The 24,385-nt window shown below is 38.4% G+C and overlaps 1 protein-coding gene across 3 annotated transcripts in view; it reads right to left on the bottom strand.

Annotated features, from left to right (window-relative positions):
• Nucleotides 1–128: 128 nt before the first annotated feature.
• The window catches only part of foxn1 (forkhead box N1), a 29,622-nt gene continuing 5,365 nt past the window's right edge, over nucleotides 129–24,385 (bottom strand). The window contains exons 1-9 of one of the 3 annotated variants that reach the window (XM_015033502.1): nucleotides 14,130–16,085; nucleotides 9,463–9,604; nucleotides 7,111–7,407; nucleotides 6,845–6,940; nucleotides 6,637–6,767; nucleotides 6,398–6,494; nucleotides 4,227–4,434; nucleotides 3,656–4,111; nucleotides 129–3,157 (exon numbers count right to left, since the gene is read on the bottom strand). In XM_015033502.1, the coding sequence (XP_014888988.1) occupies nucleotides 2,868–3,157; nucleotides 3,656–4,111; nucleotides 4,227–4,434; nucleotides 6,398–6,494; nucleotides 6,637–6,767; nucleotides 6,845–6,940; nucleotides 7,111–7,407; nucleotides 9,463–9,585 (1,698 nt within the window). In that variant the 5' untranslated portion in view covers nucleotides 9,586–9,604; nucleotides 14,130–16,085 and the 3' untranslated portion in view covers nucleotides 129–2,867. Of the gene's footprint in view, nucleotides 3,158–3,655; nucleotides 4,112–4,226; nucleotides 4,435–6,397; nucleotides 6,495–6,636; nucleotides 6,768–6,844; nucleotides 6,941–7,110; nucleotides 7,408–9,462; nucleotides 9,605–14,129; nucleotides 16,086–24,385 lie in introns of those variants that run through there. The other 2 variants (XM_015033503.1, XM_015033500.1) reach the window with 2 other exon arrangements.

Here is a 24,385-nt window from a genome sequence, read left to right on the forward strand (position 1 = left end):
TGTGCGTGCGTGCATGCGTGCGTGCGTGCGTGCGTGCGTGTGTGGAGTAATGAGTAATGAGTAAACCTGCAGACTTTACTCATTACTCCAGTTTTCAACTATAACATTATACAAAAAATTTTTTTGAAAAATGTTATGAATACCTTTGCAAGGCACTGCTCATGCTCTCTTCAATATCAAGCTAAATTATAAACCTAGATCTTTTTTTTTAATCATACAACATCCATGTAGTTTCTATGTGTGCGTGGTAGTGGAGCCACTGATATCTTCTGCTAGTGTTTAGATAAAATAGACTGTTTTATTTGCAAAAACTTTTTTTTTAAATGTTACAACTGATTACATGTAGGAAAACTACAATATACAGAAATAAGATGCAAATTTTGATATAATCAAAAGTATATTTACGGTTTATAGTTTCATGGCATTTTTACTCTTGTAGTTACTTAAAATCGTATCAGCAGACATATCTAAGTGACTCTCTCTTCCGCCTGTGTTTTGTTGCTGTCCAGATGACTGTATCCTTTGTCTTTGTGAGAAATCAATTCGATTCTTGTCTTCAGGATGACTTTGCCGCCACGACAGGAATATTTTTAAGAGCCAGGAAACATCAGAGGCTAACATACACTTATCAATTTTGGTTTAAGCTTTTCTTTTTCTAGGGCTGAATCTTTATACACAAGTAACTAAATTAAAAAAAAAATGAAAGAACTCGGTGTATAGATTTCAATTTGTCACAGATTTTCTCTGAAATAAAAAGTCATAATCATAAATAAAGGCTGTACATGCATTACCTAAAAAGATTTAAATAGCTCTGAAATGTCTTAACTTGACAAAACAGAGGTGGTTGGTTTGTTGGTTTGGATGTTTTGCATTTATTGTCCACAGAGAGGAACTGGGCATGTAGACAGAAAGAAATGAACACATTCAAACTGAAAGGAGGTAAAGAATGCTTCCTGACAAAAAATAAGCTTTGCTGGTTTAACTTTTTGGTCACAATGAATAAATTCTTATTAGCGTACTCCGTTGTAACTTTGAATTTGGTTGAATTTAGTGAAAGAACAGCTTAAATAAATCATTAAAAGCTCCAAATTAATTTGACGTTGATGCAGACGGTGAATGTATGTAAACTTCAGACCACTACTGTGTATAACTAGACACAAATCAGAGAGCAGTTCTGATAGCTGATACTTTCTGTCTCACTGAACACTGTGTTTACTTTGATGCTGAGAAATGTTTTCAATCAACATGGAAAATTGTAAAAGTTTTGTCTTTAATTTTATCAAAGAAATAAAACTGGGATTTTCACAAAATCTTGACATGCGTTTATCTCAAGACTTGACTTGAGGAATGACTGAAATAACTTTTCATAGTCTCAAAGCAGAAAAATACAAAATTTAGATACACTGATAATAAGTTGTTGTGACATTTCCATTTCAGTAACAGTTTCACAAAAGTGTAAAAGGAACAGCGACCAGTTTTTCTCTGAATAAATCTAAATACTTACATTTAAGTGAAAACTAAAATGTTTGACTGAAGTACCTTGCTGTATGAAACAAAAGCTGCAGAACCACGCGGAGGTTTTGCTGCCATCTACTGCTGAAACAGCGTTACTGCACCGTTTCCATGGGCGATCCAACCGACCAGTCAGGATTTCTCCTGGAGAGCGGTGACGTTTTGCCTGCATCATGTTAGAAGTAACATGTAGGGCGAGGGTGATTTTGGTGCATGGTTGTTTGTCAGGAGTTGGGCTCGGCTTCTCCTGTTTCTGTTCCAACATGACGGTGCACACACCAAAATTAACAAGGACATGGATGAATGAGTTTGCCCATCTATAAAAGTGTTCAATGAACGCACTCCTGAACCTCGAGGAAGGCCTTTCTAGAAGATAATAGATGGGTTGACATTAGGAGGTAGTTGCCAATTCCAACTGAGTAGTTTGCAAGTAGGTACAACTCATACAATAACGTTTAAAAACATTTATTTTGGCTTGAACAGGGTGGATCTTCTTTATAAGCCTGCAGTCCCTCTGGCTGTTTTAGCAAATCATAAATAGAGCCCAACACATGGATTGTTTAGTTTTTAAATACTTTGTCAAATTACTCCATAGCTTCTTTTAAAATCCTCTATGTTTACCTTGACATATCTACAAACTGCCAACGTCTTCACCCCAACCATCATATAACTTTTCCCTTCTGTTTCTTCTGCATTTCTTTATTTATTTTTTTATTTGTTTTTGTACGATCTGCAAATAACCTCTTGGTGGCAAGGCCACCTGATGTGAGGTGTGGTGTAGCGCATTCACTAAATGCTGAATATATTTAGTGAATGCCAGTATAAGACATCAATGCAAAATGGTTGCTCTTTTTTTAATAATTAAGTTTTGTGAAAACTGAACAGCATCTAACATTTTAGGCACATTAAACCTTCCATACGATTAATCAAACGGGATGATGAATGCTAAAAATAAACTCGTTGAGAAGAGTATGTGTTTATGTTTTCATTTATGAACTGATAAAAATTTTTTAATTTTCACTTTAATAGTCAAACAAATATATGTTAGGGGATAATTTACAGATTTGCCTGCAGTTAAAACTTATAATGCCAACTAAAGAGGTGAAACTATAGCAACAAAATGAAACGCTTTGAATCTTTAAGTGACAGTACAAAACAAGATACATGGGAAATGAAACACATTTTGCTCAAAGTAAATAAATAAACAACTTTGCAAACAAATATATGACTCACATTCAATAAAGGTACATCAGATATGTCTCAATTTGACAACATTTTAAAGCTGATTAAGTTTATAAGCATAAAATGTGAAATGTTTATTAGTTTGCAAAGTCTCAGAGGAGGTGGAGAGCCGTTTACATCAGGGAAATGGAAGTGGTGCAGGAGGTCAGATATCCAGCCAAACTCTCCAGTCCTGAATATCCGACAGGATGTAGTCCATTCCAGCAGCTTCTGTCTGGGTCCTCGTCCTCATACGCTGCTTTACAGCAGGGTCCAGCATTCCCCTCGAACGTGGGGCTGAAAGTCTGCAGGCAGCTGGTCTGTTGGTGGTGATCCTGCTGGGGAAAGGAGGTGGAGAGGTGTGTGGCTGGACCATGTGGCTCCGACACCAGGCTGTCCTTCCTCAACTCCTCCCACAAGTTTCCTGCAGTAGCAATAAAATCAGACATGTGGGTTGAATCTAGACATCGGTGATTGATGGAGCTAAACACAGAGCAAAACTGGGAGAAAACCTGTCATAAGCTGCAGAAGACATTGAACTGGGGTGGATGTTCACCTTCCAGCTGGAGAAAGTGCTAACATATACAGCTGGCACTAGCATGGGATGGTCTAATTCAAACCATGTCTTAGAACGGCCTAGTCAAAGTCCACATCTAAGTCAAATTTAAGCATTTGTGGCTTAAATAATAACTGCTGTTCGTACAATCTGTTTGAGTTTGAGCTATTCAATCTCAAAGATGACATAAAGATCCCCTGTGGGATCTGCGTCTGTAATTGTGGCAAAAGTTGGTTCTACAAAGTACTTTCTCACAAAAAACTTATTGTAGATTGTGTTCTTCCACACATGTGGTTTGTGACTAAAAAAAAAAATAAAGCTCTGCAGGCATGGAAACCCTGGCATCCTGTAATACGACACGCTTACCTTGCAGCTGCAGGTCCGTCAGACTGGGGTTGAGGGTGTCTATGTCATAGCTGGTGTCTCCATCTTGAAGTAACTCGTGCATTCCCCTCAGGTCGACGTTGTACTCTCCCGGCAGTCCAACCCTGTAAACAGGTGGCATTTTCCCAGCTATGGGTGAGTTCAGACACCCAGAGGGTGACGGGACGCCGGCCGCAGGCTGCTGTCCGCAGGGGGAGTACAGGGCAAAAGAGCTGCTGGGTTGGAGCGTCGTGTGGGGAAGGTAGCTGGGCTGAATGTGAGCGTACTCTGATTGTGGAACGGGTCGACACGCCGGTGGAGGCTGCGCGGGGTTCAGAGGTAAAGGGGCGGGGCTGTACGTAGGGGCCACTCTTTTTAACGTGGTGTTGTTTGTGCTTGGGTAAGGCGGCAAAGGTCTTAGTCTGTCTGGCTTCTCTCCCAACAGACGGTCAAAGTCTTCTGTAAAAGAAGATAGGACAAGACGATTTTGAAAGAGGTTGAATTTAAATGAAAATGCTTTGTTCTGGCGAAATCCATAAGCTCGGTTGTCTTCTTTACCGTCCCTCTTCCTCACCTGGCTTTGCCATGCTCCTGCGGATGGTCTGGGGGTCTTTGCGGCGCCATTTGTGCAGCTCTTCCTGCATTTTCTCCACCTTGGCCGGATTTAGACCCCAAAGGCAGCCTTTACGAGAAGTGTTGCCGTTTTTGTTCTCCACCTTTTCAAAGCATTTGTTCAGGGAAAGGTTGTGCCTTACCGAGTTTTTCCAACCGTCAGGGGCGTTCTGAGCAGAGACAGAGAAGCGATGCGTTAGAAAATCATTATTCTTACGCTTTATGGTCTTGAACTCGAGGCCTGGGATTTGAAGTGAATCATTAGTGCCAACCTTTTGTACTGTTTCTCTCTAGCTGTGGTGAAATTGTTAGAAAAGAGAATCCTGCTGACTTCCCTGGATTCAGGGCTGATGACACACTTTCTGTTTCCTCGCTGCTACATTGTTAGCTAAAAATGCATGATCTTAAAAAGGGGGGAAAATATGTTCATTATATTGATTTATATTTGAAGTAAATTGACTTTAACTCTTACGGGAAAAGCACACTTTTTAGTTACTTTTAACAATTCACCAATTAATGCAGGGACATCAATCTCCTCCCTGCAGGGTTAATTTTTTGCCCACATCTGCTCCTCTCTTTGATTTGAATCTGCGTGCCATAACAAGTGCCTACTGAGCCGAACATAAAGTGAAACATACTTGGCAACATCAAGCAGGCTTTTTTTTTTATTTTAAAAATGTATCCAGTGATCATGGCTTTCACTGAAGTTTCATCTTATTTATCCCCCTGAACCCTCTGACCCCCGCAGCTCGGGTTTTAGCCACCTGTTTGGAAATCAGCCATCAGTGCAGAATTTTTAATAAATAGATAACTGTGTGCTTCACTAGACCATAGCCGATGGGCTCAGTAATTGTGTGTAAGGCACCTTTTTAATATGTATGGTGGAAAACGTTTGAACTCTTTCCAGATCCGAGTATCAACTCATCTGAAAATCAGGGTTCAAACTGAGCTCTGACCCCACAGGTGCCGAACGTGTTTAATATTAATGCAACAGGAAGCAGTTTTAAAATTCACTCACATCGGCATGCTACTTCCTTCACGTTACACCCTGTGGCAGCAGGCGTTTATGTGTTTGTGTGTTAATAACTTTTACAGACAAACCTGAGAGCAAACCCTTCAGAATTAGACAAACCATTAGTGGCAAATTGTGCACAAATGTTACGTTTATTTAGTCGGTCACCATAGTGTTATAAGTTGATGAGCAAACATTTAGTTACCCAACAATTAAATGATCAATAACATCTTCTATGAGGTCACGTTTTACCTTTTAACTTACATGAAGTTTAAAAAAAGAGAGAGAGAGAAGAAAGCAAATCAGTAATCTTCTAATTTTTAAGATTCTTATCTTTTCCATCCATTATTTATTTTGGGGTTTATCCAAACCTTCTGTTTTTGGCATGTTTTTGTGTATTAATAGCACAACATAAAAACGTGTCTCCATTACCTAGGGACGGACGGATAGATGGATGGATTCTCTACTAATGCTTCCAATTTTACTGTAACTTTTTTCTTCTTGCCTCTGACCTCATCTTTGAAATCTTGCAATCAAATGTTCTTCTTTCTTTTCTGTTGAAAAGCTAAGCATTAAGCTGATGTGAACAAACGTTTTGGTCAGAAACAGGAGCAGTTCTCTGTGCATTTTAGTTATTACATATTTATACAATAAAATAAAACGGAAGTCCAAGTTTTGTGGCGGCTTTCTTGATTCCTCAATCAAATGCTGCACTTTGGTTGCACTGCTTATTTCTGCTTCGGTGTTTACCATATATCTTTTTAAAATATAAGTCCCTACATTATCTGAAAGTTATTTTTGTTTAAATAACTATTGTTCCCTATCAAGAAATGTGAAGTCAATAATCTTTGACAGTTCACTCACATGGCGTATTAGCTAAAATGACTCTATTCAACTCCGAGTCGCCGTTTCCAAAACACAAAGAGTAACAACATGCTCACAGCAATAGTAGATGTGTTTAAAAAAATAAACAAATGACTTACTTCCAGAAGTAGCAAAAGGGTTCATTAGTGAAAGTCATATGTTGAAAGATGTTGCACATTCACATTTTATGATCCTTATATTCCCTTAAACTGTGAAATGAAATGCAATGGGCATGTAATGCTCGGTGTGTGCAATACCTTAAAATATGGGAAGTGTTCAGTCATGAAGCTGTAGATCTCACTGACCGGCAGACTTCCTGTTTTGCTGTTCTTCAAAGCCATAAAAATCAAGATGCTGCAGCAATTAAAAGGAAACAGGCATTCAAATTATACTTACATTTGACACAACGTTGCATTTATGTTTAATACCGCCCAACCACATGCATCTGTGCTTTACAACAAAAAATACCCAGCAGTGAGATGTGATGCTCTGCTACCTGTAGGAGTAAATGGGTTTGGGGAAGAGGGCCTCCGTTGACCTCTCCTGATGTGGCTGAATGGAGAGACTCTGAAGGGGATATTTGGTGGCGTCTGACTGATCGACATCCGGAAACAGTTTAGCTGAAACCTGTGAAGCGCACACACAACAAACGATGAACTTCCGCATTGCGTGCTGCTGTCAACCGGTCATTTAAAGCGCGCTACCTGCTGCATGGAGCTCATCGAGTCGTAGGATGGATAACTTTGAGACAGAGAGCCGTAAGGTTCCACTGGCCCAGCAGGAAGCTCTGGGTACAGATTCTGAAAATGTGCAAAAAGTTTGAGGGAACCACGAGTAACGACAAATGAGAAAAAATGTTTCCCCGGTTAAAGTTCATTAATATGTGCTACAGAATATGCACCTGTTGGCAGCAAAAAGCTTTTGATAGCTCGGTTATTGAACTGACAGACAGTGTGGTAAATTTAGGAACCTGAACGTTGTCGCTGTATTCGCCCCAGGTTGTTTGAACAGCACTGCTGCATGAGCCAGTGTCGGGAATGTTCACTTCCTGCAGGCTGCTGAGGGAAGAAGAGCTCTGAAGGAGGCAATCTGAAGCGTCCACTGCCCCGTCGCTGAACTGTCGACGGTACGGGTGGAAGCGGTCAGCCGGGGCGCGATCTGAGCCGATGGTCCCGTCAGCGCTGTGTCTCCTGCTCAGAGCTGGAGTCCTCAAGCCGGAGTGGCTGCTCCCTGGCTGGGGGAAGCAGATGTCCTCGCCCTCTTTAATCTGCAGTGTCAAAAAAGATACGGGGAACATAATGTACTTGCAACAGTCTACACCCAGATTTCAGAGACTTTTTTTTTTCTATTTTATTTATGAACTAAATAGCAAAAGCAATTCCAGGAGACCTCCTGAGAATTTCCTGAAACAAATCCAGGAATTTTCTTCTCCACATGCACATAAATCAAAGAGAACAGGCTGAACATGCTAACCTTCAGTTTGCCTTCAAGGAATCATTACCTCCACATTGACAACTGTACAATCTCAGCTTGGAAACTTCTGATAAGACAAGCCAGGCAGAAACTCAGAAACAACTTGACCTTCCATGACTGCAATATTTTCCAGGAGTCTTCTCCATACGCAATCAACGTCAAATATTAATGTGATGTGATTTTACTATTAAAACTGTTGCTATGACCCAGATTTTGTGTACAAAATGCAGGTTGTAGAATGTTACGTATGAACACATAATCATTTAAGGGCATTTTTATCCAAAATAAAAAGATGGAGCTTCTTGGGTTTTGGATCTAGTTCAGTGCACCTTTATTTTCTGCATTGCTCCAATTTATCTCTGACTTTTCCCAGTACATCAAAAGATTAAGTTACTGAACAAAATCATAACAATGAAAACCCAAATAGTAGAACTGGCGTAGCAACAAAGAGCTCATCCCAAAATGCTATTGACTAACCAAAGACTTGAATCAAAGATTTTAAACAAAATATCAACCATATAAATTGGTCACGGTTATAAAAAAGTCAGTGGTTATTTTGTTCATTCAAGCTCTCTGATACCAAGTGCAGCAGTCACTGGATTTTGAAGTTTGAGTTTCAGCAAAACTCTAAACTCCGACTCTCTAAATCAGTTTTCAGTGATGAAACTTTGCAAGTTTTCCAAACTGAAAGCTCCAATTTTCCAAACAAGCTTTTAATAACCACAGTGCATCCAGTTTGTGTGTGTGTCTTTTTCAGTTCCTCTCAAGAATCAGGCAAAAAAGTGGCAAAAGTATATATATATATTAATACAAATAAAAATATATGTATAACTTTGGTGTAATATTTTTGTAAGAATAATAATACTAATGTATAAAATAGAGCATGCTTCAGGACCGATATCTGTTTACATGACACACAAAGGCATATTAGGTCATTCATGAGGACGAGGAATCAGTGAGAGCTGATATTACCGTCACAAAGGAGTGTCCCATTTCCAAGGGGAATATTTTAACCACTGCCTGAATTAAATAACAGACGGGGGAGGAGCTGAAATGTGGGTTGGCAGTGGTTTTCACATTGATTTTTCCAGTTCAAGTACTTTTAGAATCATCAAATGGAAATCAGATTAGCCCCAAAACAAGGAAATTATCCTTTAACTTAGACAAATCAAATGATGTGACTCCAACCTCGGCACCATTGGCTGCTACCAAAGGGGCAGAAGTAGCAATATTTTCTCACACTGTTCACAACAGAGGCAGACAAAACCTTCCCAATTGACAAATAGAAAACTTGTTGAAATGCAACAGAGACATGAAGGTTTATTTTATTTTTTGTTTTTCCCCTAAAAGGCCTAGGTTGTGCCGCCCTGGGTGTTGAGCCACATTGCCTACTTTAAAAAATACCAAAGAATAAATGTGTGGGTAACCCCAGAAGATTAGATTCAGTTTTGCTACCACAGATCATCAACAACGCAGGGAACTTGTACTAGTGGGTGCAGCAGAAAGCCGTCTCACAACCACAACATACTTACAAGAAACATTACATTTTTTTAAAAACTAATTGAATTATCCTAATAATACAAAGGACACATTTCCTTACATGGCAAGGAATATTATCATATTGGTTGTTTTGCCATGTTGGATAAATCAGAAAATCTCATCACTGTTGTTAATAACAGGAATAACAGCTTTTGACTTACATTCATTTTTTCTTTTTTTCTTTGTTGGGGGGGTTTTCCAAACTGAGACCATTTTGACAGGTGACTCATAAGTACTCAAATTAACACATCTAAAAATGCTCTTTCTTAAAGCAAACCCTCATTTTAAAACAAACATGGCAGCTACAGACCTGACGGGTCGCCATCTGCTGGCAGGTCGTCCTGCAGGGCTCACAGGTGTGCAGGCCGACCTCAAGAGTTAACGCCTGAGACCTGCTGCTGTTGTGGAAGGAAAACTTTGGGGAGTTTGACATCCTGCTGTGAAATGTGCTTCTGTGGAGACAAAAGAAGGCAAAAGTAACGGCTTGATTTGCATGCAGAGGTAAGATTAAAGATTAAAAATTATTGCCTCATGTTTTCATTTGTCTTGACTAAATTGTACAAAAGACTTAAGGTACAATCTTGTGAAGAAGGATTTACCCCATTTAAGATTTCTTTTGGGGTTTTTTTTTAAGTTCAGCTTTAAAGAAAAAAGTTATCCAAACCAACCTAGCTCTCTACAAAAAAAAGGTATAACCAACAACAACCTTTTATCCATCGCCATAATTGCTGTAACTGAGATGTCCAATTGAGCTGTCATAACATTTCAATTGGAAATATGTCCATATTTTTGGACTATGCCAATGAAATACTAGTTTTGCTGTTTTTAGTTATTCAGAGACAAACCTGGCTAGCTTTGGATCATCGTCTTGGTTACGTGTGTTTGAGCTTAGGGTTGTAAACTGACCTTGAGCTCAGGTCAAAAATTATGACTCAATCAATTAGAGAAAGTTGTCCAGATCCTGAGGCAGACCTTCATGTCGTCACCATGTTTCACCGTGGATGATGTCTCTTTTCTGAAATGCTGGATTAACGAAAGTCAGGCTCCTTTCAAGAAGTTCAACTTTTGTCTCATCAGTCTACAGGATATTTCCCTAAAAGTTTTGGGACTCATCAAATGTCACAAGTTTTTTTTTTTTTTTTTTTTTTACTTTTTCTTTTTTTTTGGTCAGTGATTTTGGCCTTGGACCCAAAGTGAGCGACTCATATAACAAGTCCTGGCCCATTTATCATGTCTTCCCCTTGCTCACAACCCACTTTACTGCCATCTCAGTGCCGGCTTTAATAACTTTAAAGGCCACTACTGCCAAAAAAACAAACATATAAGTAGGAAAAAAAAGAAGACATCTGTAAGTAGGTGAACGCTTTTTTACGATATTAAACATCCATGGTGCAAAAAGCACTTAGCAGGAAGCGATCTGTGTTTTTAAGAAGGTACCTGAGTCCACTGTTCCTCTGAGATTGTATCTCCTGAGTCATTACCCTGCTTTAAACCTGTCAGACATAATCCTGCTGTCAACATGACCTCAGAAGTGGCTACTCTCATTTTCAGAGATAATACATCACACAGTGAACGTACATGTGTCAGGGATTCATCCGCCGGAGTGCGAAGAAGTGTAAAACGATCCCGCGCGACACGTGGGCCCCCGTTTCCAGTAAAGGTAACCTCAAACCCGCCCCGGACCAAGCTCATTAAAAGTGCCAGCAAACCATGATGGCTATTAGGTCACGTCAAGCTGCACAGTGCTGAGGCAGACAAGGTGCGCAGAGTGTTTAAGAAGAGGAAAGTAGCAAATGAAAGCTCCCTCTGCTTGAATCAAAGGAGGCTTAAGTGTCGAGGAGAAAGTTGAGCAATTGTCTGTTTCATCACCGTGGCAGCAAATCCTCTCATCTGTTTGATGAACAGGCTGCCACCAGCCAGAGCCAACACGCTCTCAGATACAGACAGGGAGCTTAAGCTTTAGTGATGAGGTTTAATGTTTCAAAAAAACAATGGACTGATCGCTTTTAATCATGAACGAAAACAAATCATTAATTTATCTGTGTTTCAAACTCAGCACTAAGCCGGTAGGAATGCTGGAGCATCGCTAAGGATCCATCATGTCAGGGGCAGCAGTGATCTACTGACACAGAATAACTTTAACCAACTCTTGACGTGAGCGGCGTGTTTCAGTATCATTTTTCTTTCATTACCAGAAGCTATGGAATATTTATAATTTAAAACGTTACGGTCTCTGAATGTAATTTGATAAAGTAGCAAGAAAAGCAAATGCAACACTGATAGTTTTGTTGTTGTTTATTTTCTGTAGCCTTTGGCTACTCTAAGCTTGAAAAACATATTTTTTCTTAGTTTACACAGTTATATCACATATGAAGAAGACTGACATAACCTCCTACTCATTAATGTTTTATTCAAACTTAAATTTACTCATATTCTTTTATTTTTATAATCATTTGTCTGATTGCTGCTAACTGAAGCAGAATTTACCTGAAACATGACAATAATTTACAAAAAGATACCATCAAAGTTGGACTGTGAAGAAATACCAGATCTTCATGTTGTTGAGATGCTGGAGGCGTACTGCTCTGATTCAGGCTGTGCAAGCAAAGTCCTCGTAAAAATCTCTCAGAAATAAATAAAATAATAATAATAATAATCTGTGGCTTGTTCTTTTTCTTCATTTAAAATTAAATCTGCAACTCGTCAGGCGAGTTGTTCAGCAAGTCTCATTTGCTCCGATCAGAGCTATCATATTTCTTCTGCAGCACAAATACCAAAGTCAAACTTTCCAGTGAACTTAACTTCCTAATCCCAGGCGTCTTCGTCAATGAGCAGCAATTGTCAGCTGTGGCTATTTGGCTAAAGGTTTACAATGCTTCCCAGAGGGAACTTAAACTGTTTTGTTGCTATTTCCATAACATTATTGTCTTCAGCGGTGAAACTGTGAGATTCACAATCAGAAGCATCTGGACTTGATTATGGCGAGCTTGCAGATTTGAAATAATCACACTTTTGGGCAATTTCAAAAATGGGCTTTTTGCCTGTTGTTTATTCACTTAACTGTGCAGATGTTTCGTTCAAACTTGAAATCGACAAATACTGTCTCTGAAAAAGGATTAATAGATTTTTACCACCTGCTGTGCAGCATCGAGAAATCACTGAAACAAAACTGGTCTGACAGCACGAAGTAGACAACAGTCTTATTAACCTGTTGATGTATTTTAAAGCCACCTTAATCCCATGCTAATGACTTTCTCCTCTATAAACTGGATCTTAATGTGTTGTTTTGTAAGATGATGGATTTCAGTCGTTAATGTTTTACATTTCTGAAAAAACAAATTATGTCCAACATAAAGAAACATTGTGGAAAGATTTTTTTTTTCTTTCAGTGTTATTGATCACATTTCTACATTCAGCAAATGTAAAATCAGAACTTTCTGTTCAATTCCTATCAGCTACTAATATTTGATTTGTTGCTGTAAAATTTACTGAACATTGATTTCACTAAAGGTCATTTTATGTATATAGCACATTTTCAGCAGCAAGGCAATTCAAAATGCTTTACAAGAATTAAAAGGAACAAAATAACAAACCAAATGAAAGAGCTAAAGAAGAAAAGATTCTAATAATGTTGATAAACTAAATATTCCTAAATATTCCTGTTGCTAGATAAGTGCAAGTAAGTATCTAATTCCTCTTCTTAGTTGGAAGAATTTGAGTCTAAAAAGTAGTTACTAAAGGAGTTTTTCTGGATTCTAAGTTTGTTCTAATCCCTAATAAACTAGCCTAACTAATTGATTTGGCTTATTTAACATTTAATTCCATAATACAGAATTAAATGCATGTATATTAATCCATCCATCAATTCTCTATATTGGGGTGTAGATCAACCTCCAGTGGTCATTAGGCTGGACATCATCGCCAGTCCATCATCACAAGACAACATAGGACAAACAACCATGTGTACACACACACCCACACATGTGCAAGGGTCATTGAGAGAAACCAAATTACTTTGCAGTCATGGTTTTGGACAGTGGGAGGAAACCAGAGTACCCAGAGAGACTCACACATGCAGCAAGATCCCAGGCTGCACCAAATTATTCCAAATTGGTCTTTCTTTCCTACAGACTCTGCTGAAAGTCAGTTTAATTTCAACCCAGGGCCATATTCTTTTATTATCTAAAAATGTGATCTTCCGTGTTATTCTGGAGTTTGAAATCTGTGCCAAAACCTTTTTATGTACAGTGAAAATAAATCAGCACTCACTCACTCAACGCAGCTGCTTCAATTTTATCTTGTCTTCTCTTATCTGTGTCTTTTAAAAACAATTAAAGTCTACTTCTTGTTTGGCTCAAGAGAAACAATGTTCACTGTTTGTAGTTACACATAGAAAGCCAGATCTACAAGCTGCACGTGAATCAGTCATCTGATGGAGGGAAAGGGCAATGTGGATGAACTGATGCTGCTTAGATTCAGTGTTTTGTGTTGAATGTGAAAAAAATAAATAAATAAGAATCACAGGAAAATCAGAGAGAGCAGAACAAACTGGATGACTAACTGGGAAGCAGCTAAAATCTAACTTTGAAAATATTCATCCTCAGGTTTGAAAGATGTCGGTAAAATCTGCAAAAGTGCAAAGAGGTGTTGAGAGAAAACGTCATCACGCAGCTGTCAGAGTCAGTGGAGGCATCAGCACATTTCCTCTCCGTCACCACTACAAGCTTCACACAAATATTATCTAAAAATAACTGCTATATTCATTGTTGCCGGCAGGAGACATGAATTGCTGCTAATGTTCAGCACAGACCAAAGACTTAAAAACATAGGTGAATTTGTGTTGACACAAACCTGCCATTTAAAGTTCCTCGATGTGAGACATTCACCGCTTACAGAAAGTTCCAGTGAAAACAATCTAGTATTGTATCAGCAAAGTAAAAGAAAAAAAAAAACGCCTTAAAAGTCATATTAACTCACCTAGCTTGTGAATTCAACAGCTGCTCTGTGTTCCTGTTTTTATTTTTGCGTCAGATTTTTTCTAGCAGACCTGCAGTCTTTGCTTAGTCCATTTTCCTTCCAGGTCTGCGCTCCTCTCAAAGCCTTCACCCTGACACTGAGCAACTTTGATCAGATTGACTGACTAAATGTGTATGGAAATAGTTGATGGGTTGGTTTCAGTTTTTGGCAGCTCATAATATCATCCTCTTGCTGTGTGTGTGTGTGTGTGTGTGCGCGCGCGCACATGAGTGAGTGTGTATTTCTGGCACTCGTCCAGGCTAGTCCAGCCATAAGATATACAGAAGGAAAAACCTGTTGCAACAGGTTCCCAAAGATCTCCAGGTTCAGCCACTGGCAGCTCCCAGCGCTCTTTTCCTCCCCTTCATCAGTCTTTCTTTACACTGAATGGTTACCTGTCTGAAATGGGACACAAGATACACCCGCGACCATAGCCACTGGCAAAGAGCGGGCGCCTTGCCCTGCTTTCCACGCATGCCTATGGCACAGGCTGACATAAATGTGATCTGGTTTCACGTTACTGTTGAGTATTCAAATGAACACAAGCACAGAAAAAAAAAACACGAGCAAGATCATTTGGGGACTCAAAGGGTGAAGGAGTACATGCAAAACTCCAGGTGCAGCACTAGAAATAATCCAACAGACAAAGTCAGTCTGCGTGCTTTAGTTTTTGTGTCTTGCAGAAAGTGCGGCTGCTGGTCATTTCACCTCTTCACCATGTCGTACTTTTACCTTTCGGTTACAGTGCGGCCCACCCTTGGGGGATGTGTTTCATCAACCATATATTAGCTTGGATCCGCTTGAGAGGTTGTCTTAAAGTCTTTGTTTAGTCTGATCTAGGTTTTGTTATAACCGTGGACTAATTTGTACCTGTCAGGGAGGGGCCTCATCCCACCTATTTTAAACCGCAGATGGTTTGAAATACGTGTCATTTCACACTGGACTGGTTCAGACATAAAACAGTGCAGTTTGCCACAGGATCTACACCTGGCTCCACATCTGACCTGGAGCCAGATGTGGGGTACATCCCCGGCAAATATTGAGATACTGGCCATGGGGAACTTTGCTTAAACTTGAATTGTACACTAAACCTCAGGAGTGGAGAAGGTAGAGAATAATTTGAGGCAGCGAACAGAGCTGTGCCACAACAGGTAGATTCTTATCCTCCCAATGAACCAGGAATTTCAGCAGCCCCAGCTCATAACTATACCTTAAACAAACCTCGTCCTGACTCAGAGGGTGAGGCAGAATGACAGAGAGAGACAGGGGATTAATTTCAGATAGAATAAACTCTTGTGTTACAGTGCAAACCCTCTGCAGAGCAAAGCTGCAGCCTACAGCTCGTTCTGCCAAGGTAGCGGTTCTTGAGGAAGGTGTGAAGTACAAAGCGATTCCAATGGGGGATAATCAGTCCACATTTTACTGTCAATCTTATATAATGTTTGTTCTTAGTCTTTCAAAAATTGACACACTATGAAACTATCAGACTTGTTAAATCCTCTTCCCCTCAACAGCAGCTTTACAGGTTAATACTGTTCAGAAACCTGTAACAGATTAAATACTTGGACTTAATTCACATCTGTTTGTCATAAATTTAAAAACACAAACATCAAGGTGCAGGTTCATTCCTATCTGTGGGCGGGATTTATTTTCTTATATGCAAATCATCGCCGTGTCAACTAAGTGGAATTTTGACTTGTTTGATCCACTCATGGAAAACAGGAGTGACAGGCACTGGTTTGGTATTTTCTGCACCCAGGGTACACAAAGAACCATTAGTGAAGGTGGGAACATTTGCATGCTCTAACTGCCCTTCAGCGACTGCACTGGAAAGGGAGAACAGAATGGTGGGAATGTGAAATCAAGTCCAAGATTATTCAAATGCCTGGCAAAATATGAAAAATTGTCATCAAGGAATTTGGTTTAGACAGCAAGGCAAAAGGCGTCTCTTCAAAGAAATCGGAACAATTATAAAACATTTTACGTGTCACCTGCATTTCATTGAAAACTGGCATATTGAAATTAATAATAAAAACAATAGCTGGAAAAAAGTTTTATTGGCTTTACAACAATCTACCTCTTCTTATAATTAATTGTTGACCAGTTTTTTTTGTTGTTTTTTTATTATTTTCTACCTTTCAAGTCAGGACTCTGGCTCAGCCTCTCCGAAACATTAATGTGGCTTCCAGTAAGAAGAAACCTGTTAGTTGAATTGTTATTATATAGATAGCTTCAGAGCTAAAGCTAAATACATGGTGACCAGATGATGATTCAACATTTTATAAGAAGCAGAAAGAAGTTTTTTAAAATGCTTACAAAACTAGAAAGATGCCAGTGAGTTTCAGGCTTCGTCCACACACATCCGGGGAAACTGAGGTTTGGGGTCCCACATGTGATAGTGTGCAACAAATAATGTGCCAAAATATCCACATACTTGGTGCCATATTTTAATCCCAACAGGAAGTCCTAGTTGTTTTGAAGGATTCTGATTGGCTGAGAAAAGTGTTAGCATTGTGCAACCCTGACCCTGTGCGTATGTTTAAAACAATGTGGACGAATACTTTCCGAAACTGATCCTGTGTGTACGGTATTATTATTTTTTTAAAACAATAGTCCGGAGATATCTGTTTTTATAAAACCAGAAATGTAGTTTTGCTTTATTTATTAACACATATGGCAAGTGCATTTGACATTTTATCTGTATTTCTGTCCTAATAAATTATCAGTAAAACAGGATTTGATAAAGTGAGAAAACTGAAAGGTGTGATTTATACAGGATAGTGTCCCATAATCACGAACTGAAAGTCTAACAAATATTATCTCTACTCACTTACACTGACTGGAATAAATACTTAAATGTTTTGTTTGTATGTTTAAAATAACAATAAGCTGCAATCTTGATATCAAACTTTATGTGCTCAAAATAAGAAAAATATATATTGTTTACTCAAAGTATATCTATTTTTTAAAAAGCAGTGCTTTAAGCAAACTAAAAATGACTGAACACGCAACAGAAACTTGAACCATCATCATTCTAGCTGTGAGGAAACATTTGTTAAACATTTTTCATCATCCATGAAATGTATGGTGTCTGATCTGTCACCATGCATATAAGCAGCTCATAAATACAAAATTCAACATGGTTGATTGTATGTATATATATAAAAAAAACATTCATTATAACACGTTTTGTTTTTATTACCTTCATAACAACTGTGATGATTTTGAACTCATAAAATTTTACATGCAAATCAAAAGGTTGCTTCAACAGCTCAAAATAAAAATCAGATTAATCACCGTAAACATTCTGAAACAGTAATTTATGAACGTCTAAAGAAAATATTCAGATAACCCGAGGCAATGAGCTCCATCTCAGAATACTTTACTTTTTTTGGCTCAAGGTGAGGCTATATAAATCTAATAATTACTTTTCCTGTCCCAAGGATATTTCAAATAAAAATGTGCAGCTGTCTCCTCTGATGACGGCTCTTAAAGTGGTGTAGTACCATTTAATGAAGAAACGGTGAAAAGAAAAGCAGAGCTGTGTGGAAAAACTGCACATCATTTTAACCTCGCTGGTATGGGTTTGGGCTTGGCTAGCAGAAAAGCAGATCTCAATGTTACGTAATGTTTATGCAAAAGAAGAAACATCAAATCATAAATATCCTACCTCTGATAGCAACTATCCAATGTGCTTTTGTGAATTTCCATAACCGCAAGAGCCAATTTATTGCGAAAAATGTGATGGATATTCCTGCAAGCAGTGTCGTTATTCCGTCTTTCCCGGAGGCATGTTCCCTGGATTAAAGGAAAATGGTTTGGATTTCATAACTACTTATACTTTTGACCTCTTTGCCCTGCGGTTCCAGATTTTTTAATTTTTTCCTAATCACGTTTTTGCTCCAGGCCTCAATGTACAGAAGAGATATGGCCCTTGGTTAGGTTGGTTTAAATTTTGCCCTTCGTGACTCTTTGAGGGGGAAGGCCTCCTGTCTCTATGGCCCAGGGACAAATGTTTCTAATCCTATCGACGGCAATGAGATTTCAGCTCAGCTGTAAAATGAACTGGGGAACCTTTAACTTGCTCTCTCTCTATTGTACAGGACACAATTCCTGGTATCCTCCATTAAGATGTATAAAACAACCTTAAAATAAGTGAATCTTCCTTTTCGGGAGTGTAACTCGTATTGAAAACTTTAATCCAACTTTTAATGTGAGCTATTCATTTTTAAAAATGCAGTTTTACCCTTTTGACAAAGTAACAAAATGCATCTTATTCTCTAGTTTTTAATAAGTTTGAACGTACAGATAGAGAATAACTTTTACTTTTACTTGCAGTGTCTTTGGATAATCCTTCATCCTCTCTGTTGCTCTCTTGTCTTCACAATTGTCAAGGCTGTGGAAGAACATTGATTCTGTGCCTTTTGGAGAGAAACTGTTGCATAAGGTCACAAGTCATTCACTGTAGTTAACATTAGAATATGCATCCGTCTTTTCACACCAAACGCAACTGGAGCATTATTTTTTTTTTTTTTTTTTGCAGCTGGTGCTCAATCTTAGTGTACGAGTGGTGTTTACTTTCACAATCCCTTGTTTACATGTCATGTAGGGTTTAAACAAAGTAAATTCCAGACAGAAATGAAACGTTTGTCCATAAAAGCATTAACTTCAGATCCGCTGTGGGGTCTGTATGGTGGATGATTTCACTAAATGAATGGAAACTGATTTAGTCAAAGCATGAGCAAACAGCGCAGCACGGTTCCATTCGAATCCATTCATGAAGAAGCAGGAGAGCGTTATTCATAAGAAAGATTTGTTCTGGTGCTCAAGGAAACACCAGGCTGTGCTGACTGGTGCAGATAAGGAAGATTTGGATTAACGCACAAAGCCATCCACTGGGCCAGGCCTCCTGTGGTGAAATCCTGTAATGTCTTTGTCCAGCTACAACCAACGATACGCCGTGGGTCCTAAAGATGTATCCGCTCTTTTACAGTGACAGATTTGGAGGAAGTACAAGTACAAAATGATAAATAATTTAAACTCTTTCCATCTTTAATGTGTCACATTTTATCTGAAATGCAAATAAATCTGTCAAAGGAGGGGAAAAAAAGAAAACCTAATGGCAAAGGTTATACTTTGATGCAGCGCCTTTCTATTCTGTTTTGGCACTTAGTCTTCGTGGGTTCACTCCAGCCATCAGTTAAAGTGAATCTGATCAATCTGACGTAATGTTCAGCTGACAAGTAGGATTTTCCTGACATTTTGTTTCATTTAGACTTTGACTAAAGTTTGCACAGAGGATACAATGGATAGAATCAAAATATCAGTCAGGAGAAGGGCATATGTGATAGTGTGTGTTGTAAACAAGAAGTCACAGAAATGATTAGAAAAATTTTATTTTTAATCCAAAAAGTTAGATCTACAAAGGAATAAGAGCTGAACATCACCTTCAATGGAGACACAAGCAGGATAGATGCTGGTTTCAGCTGCCCTCACCGACAATTTTTGCAAATTGGAAAACAAATGTAACAATCTAAATGACATTTTAAGGTGTTATTTTAAAACACACACAACAAAAACGCTAGTTTTCCTTCACGTCTATGAATCAGGGGTAAGGAGTAAGACGAATACAGTGTGACAAATGAACGTTGGCTCCTTGAAGTCTGCACCACACCGTTTAAAGTGTGTGTTAATCATTATGTCATTGTTCTGTGTACAAAACACTGCCGCTCACCTCCAAACCTTAAGTCTGATAGGTAAGAGGACAGGCTTGACTTATTTTACCAAAGGAAGGGGAAAAAAACACTACAAACGTACTTTATGCAAGAAACAGCACAGGATGCTGCACAGGCTTGATCTCAAGGCTATCAGGCTACAGGTCAGGCAGAAGCTGGGATAAAGTTTACTAGAAAGCACTGAATCAGCCAGATTAATTGTCAGTTACAGCAGAAGTTGCTGACTGTTGGCTACAGAGTTAGGAGTATCATTTAGGAAACTGCTTTTACACATGCAGAAATGCTTAAAATGTGAAGGAACAGCGAAGTTTAACCACACATATGGTAAACTGTCATGGTTCTTTTCTTACGTTGATCTATGCAGTGTATGCACTGTCAGCCCTAAGCAGAATTTCTCTTGGGGACCAATTTCAATTTGAATAATTTGTACTCAGTAGTCAGATTTTTCAAGTTGAAAATATGACGTGGGAGAAGTCTTAACACAGTGAAAGTTACCAGAAGAAAATAATTCTTAGCACTTCTGATGGTTTGCATCTCACAGGTTTTCCTACACAGTCTGGAAAAGTGTCAAATTTGATTTTAGTGTTTCTTCCATGTTGGGAGAATAGTGGGGGGGAAAAAACAAGAACAAGGAAAGATATGCTCAGGAACCAAATGTTCTTTCGTCATTCGCTCATCGAAACTGTTGTATTCTGGTGTTGTAATAACCAGAAATGACTCTCTGCACTATGTGTGTGTGTGTGGATAAAATCTTGGAGCCTGTACCTCCAGTTTCTGACTGCAGGCTACTCGGCAAACCACAATCTCTTCTCATCACCTCTTCTCCAGGTGAATGTTACCGGCAAACCAATTAAAATTGGTTAAATCTGCTCAGGTGGTCTTGCCAATTCTGTAATTTTCTGTGAAATAAGACAGCTGTCATCATATTATTTATTGCAATAACAACACAAACTGCTCTGAAGAAGCGGCCCGAATATTTTTGTTGACTAACAACTACAAGACATAAAGTTATTTTATTTGAATTTTCTGACAGACCAAAGCAAAGCAGATTGAGAAAGAGAAGTGGTGGCAACATCATGTTGATGTGCTGTGATGCTTTTATTTAGAAAGGACAGGAAGTCATTTTATGCAGGCGAAAACGTGAAAAGTGTGATGTGCATTTGTTTTCAGTGCCAACCGGCCTGAAATCTAACAAGATACTCCTTGCTCAGTCAGAATTGTCAGAGATCATCTGAGGAGAATAATTTGTGAGGATTTCTACAGACGTTATGTTTTAGATCTAGATTAACTCCAGAGACATCTGTCTCTGATCATCAGTCTGTCGTTCTTTTGCATACTCTGACAGGTTTTCTCCCCCAGACTGCGTTTCGCTGCATCCATCTCCGTGACAACTCTGACCAGCTTCCCTGGTCCTGTTGAAGCAAATAGCATCACCATATCATGATGCTGACACCAGCACACACCAGCAAATTTAACATTTTAAGCAATTTGGTATCGTAAATTTAAAGACGATTTCGTGAGTGAAGATGATGTACAACCAGCTGTTTTCCAAATTTACATTTAATAAAGCCGTTTCGACCGTTTCTAGATAGAGTGGCTTAATATTTGCATTTTTATTTTTTTTATTTCACTAGGGTTTGTTTCATGAAACCTGACCCTTGATAAGAACTTGCCTACACCTGCTGCTTTGCCTAATGGACCTTTAGCCTAACAGAAGCTGCTGCTTGTGTTGACTCATCAGAAGAGGAGGAAGGTGAAGTGATTACATTTCCAGGTTGGTTTCTACAGATTGCATGTAGATGTTTAGACTACAAAACTGCATCCGTGTTTGGTTTAAGTTTGACTCTATTGTTTATTTCTAGTTACATGACAAAGGACACTTAAATTTGTCTCTATAACTTCATGCTACATTAGTAGTACGCAACAATGTTGCAATGCATAAGCAGGGCGTCCTTTTGTTTAGTGCAATTGTTGCATTGCACATCTTGCTCTGTTTTATATAAATAAAAAGACACATTTTGCTTTACATTCATTTCTACAGCTTTACGCATTAGTTTGTTCAGAGGAAACATACACTCCCATGAAACAAGTTGAGCTGAAACAGGCAAAGACTTCAGTCTTTGATCAAATAAAAGTGATTTAGCTTCTGTACATCATCCCACTGACATTGGTCAAAGATTACAGGATGCAAAGGCTCACTGATGAAAGAAGAGCAACAAATATGCATCCAGAGCAATGTCTTTGATCCTTTTTGATTACCAAATGTAACTAAGTATTTTTATGTTTTTCAAATTTGTCTCCAGATGTGAATGTAGTTGTACTTAATCTTTTTGTTTCCCCAAAACCTTTATTATTTCAGGAAACCGATTTGAAATATAGAAGCATGAGGAAAATTTCATTATGCTTAATACAGCATGTATTCAAATTGTTAGGTAACTTATAATTACAATATGATTTCCGGGGAGTAGAATCCGTCCTTCATCTATAGCCAGTTATACATGCAATGTTGCCTGGAGGCTGATGCCCGTCTCCAGCGGTCATTGGGAGCAACGGACAGGTACATCCTGGACAGGTCACCTGTTTATCAAATACGGCCCTCTTCCACAAGCTCCTACTCAGCGCATGATAGAAAGAGTTTCTCACTAATACGTTAGTCATGTTTTTGGACTTTGGGAGGAATACCCAGAGAGAACCCACATATGCAGAAAGAGGCCAGGCCGGGATCGGTGAGTTCAAATGTTTCACAAAAGAATGGGTTTAGGAATGAAAAGTACAGCTGTGTATAAACTGTAAAAGAAAAAAAAAAAAAACAATAGTAGATTTTAGGAATTGAAATAAATGGTCCAATAGCTAATTATTATGTATGAAACCATGGGAACAAAAGAAAAAAAAATTATGCAATTTTAATCACGTCTATAAAACATAATCATTGTTAGAACTTAAACAACCGTCCGTCTCGCCAAACATGCTGTCAGGGTTAACTATTCATCTTTTTATGAGATAAAGGAATCCAACGCTTATTCATAAAGATTAAGGATGGTTTTGAAAATAAGGAAAGAATTATGATTACAGAAACATATACTACTGTCGATCCTGCTGGATCTTGGCATATTTTTGTAGCATATTTGCATTAAAGTACAAACATATTACAAACTTTAACTTCAGTTCCAATCTGAAGACGTCTAAAGGAAACCAGAGGGGAATTTAACAAATTTAATTTGGTATCTTGATTCATGATGGCATTTTGAAAACTTTTTTTTTATTTCAAGGTGCAACTAACATTGTAATTTTATGTCTGATGCCAGTGCACGCCATTTTTCTACAGGTGAATTAATTGAAAGGAACACAGCTACCAAGCCTCTCAAATTATTTGGTATATGCAGATTAGTAAAGCTTCATCAGTGCAGACCAAGAGTCTGCATGGTGCATCGTGAAAATAAGTAAAAAATCTAGTCGATGCTGCAACATCTCAATGAAGTTCAGGTCAATTTCATACCAGTGACATATATAAATTTTGAAGCTAAGTGTGATGCTTTAGCATTACTTTAGCTGTCTCCCTTTTCCCAGTTTAAGATAATTTCTAAATCTATAACTGTTTATAAAATCACAGATTATAAAACATGAAAATATTAATTTATGTGGATAAAAACTTGAAATGTTTTCCAACATAAATTATAAAGGCAAAGGGATTTCGAATCTATATGTCAGCGCACATAATCTATTAAAATATTTTTGTAGTCACATTTTTCTGACTACAAACTACTGGTCTCTGATTACAGTGTCAGAGGCCAGTAATCTAGCAATTTTGTTGAACAGAAAAAGAACAGTGAAGGATCACAGATCCCATTCCAGATAAGTGCAGCTGAAATGTTGACTAACCAGATCACCCACACACATAATTACAGGCTACAGAGCTGGTTGTTATTTTTAGATACTTTAATTAGATATGACAGTACTTGATCTGAAGATGAAAGTGATAGTTCACTTAAAACCTTCACTGTTAAAAAAAAACAGACAAAGTGTTTAAGTGAACACACACATGCACACGCACACACACACACATATGCACTGTACTTCTGTTTTCACATATATAAAAGAAACCCCTAGAGTTCATGTAAATCTTAAGGAATAACTACATTTTGTCACTTACAATCACAAGCTTAATTGTAATTTAAAATGATTAAACCCACACAAATAAGTCCAAAGCTATGCAACAGAGGAAAAATTTTTTACATGTGGAGTGCATTTATATTTATCCCATTTAGATTTCTTTCATTCTTGGTCTACACAGTTACTTCGTAGACCCACCTTTTACAGCTGCAGATGTACCATATTTGCACATCTGGAGCCTGAGAATTTTTCCCATTGCTTTTTTTTTTTTTTTTTGTAAAATAGCTTAAACCCTCCTGTTATGTTCCGGGTCAATTTGACCCGTTGAGTTCTATAGTGTTCTATCGTGTCAGAAAAAAAAAATCCTCCATA

Source organism: Poecilia latipinna, unplaced genomic scaffold (assembly GCF_001443285.1).
Source record: "Poecilia latipinna isolate Pla-1442-1.1 unplaced genomic scaffold, P_latipinna-1.0 Scaffold270, whole genome shotgun sequence".
Taxonomy (NCBI): domain Eukaryota; kingdom Metazoa; phylum Chordata; class Actinopteri; order Cyprinodontiformes; family Poeciliidae; genus Poecilia; species Poecilia latipinna.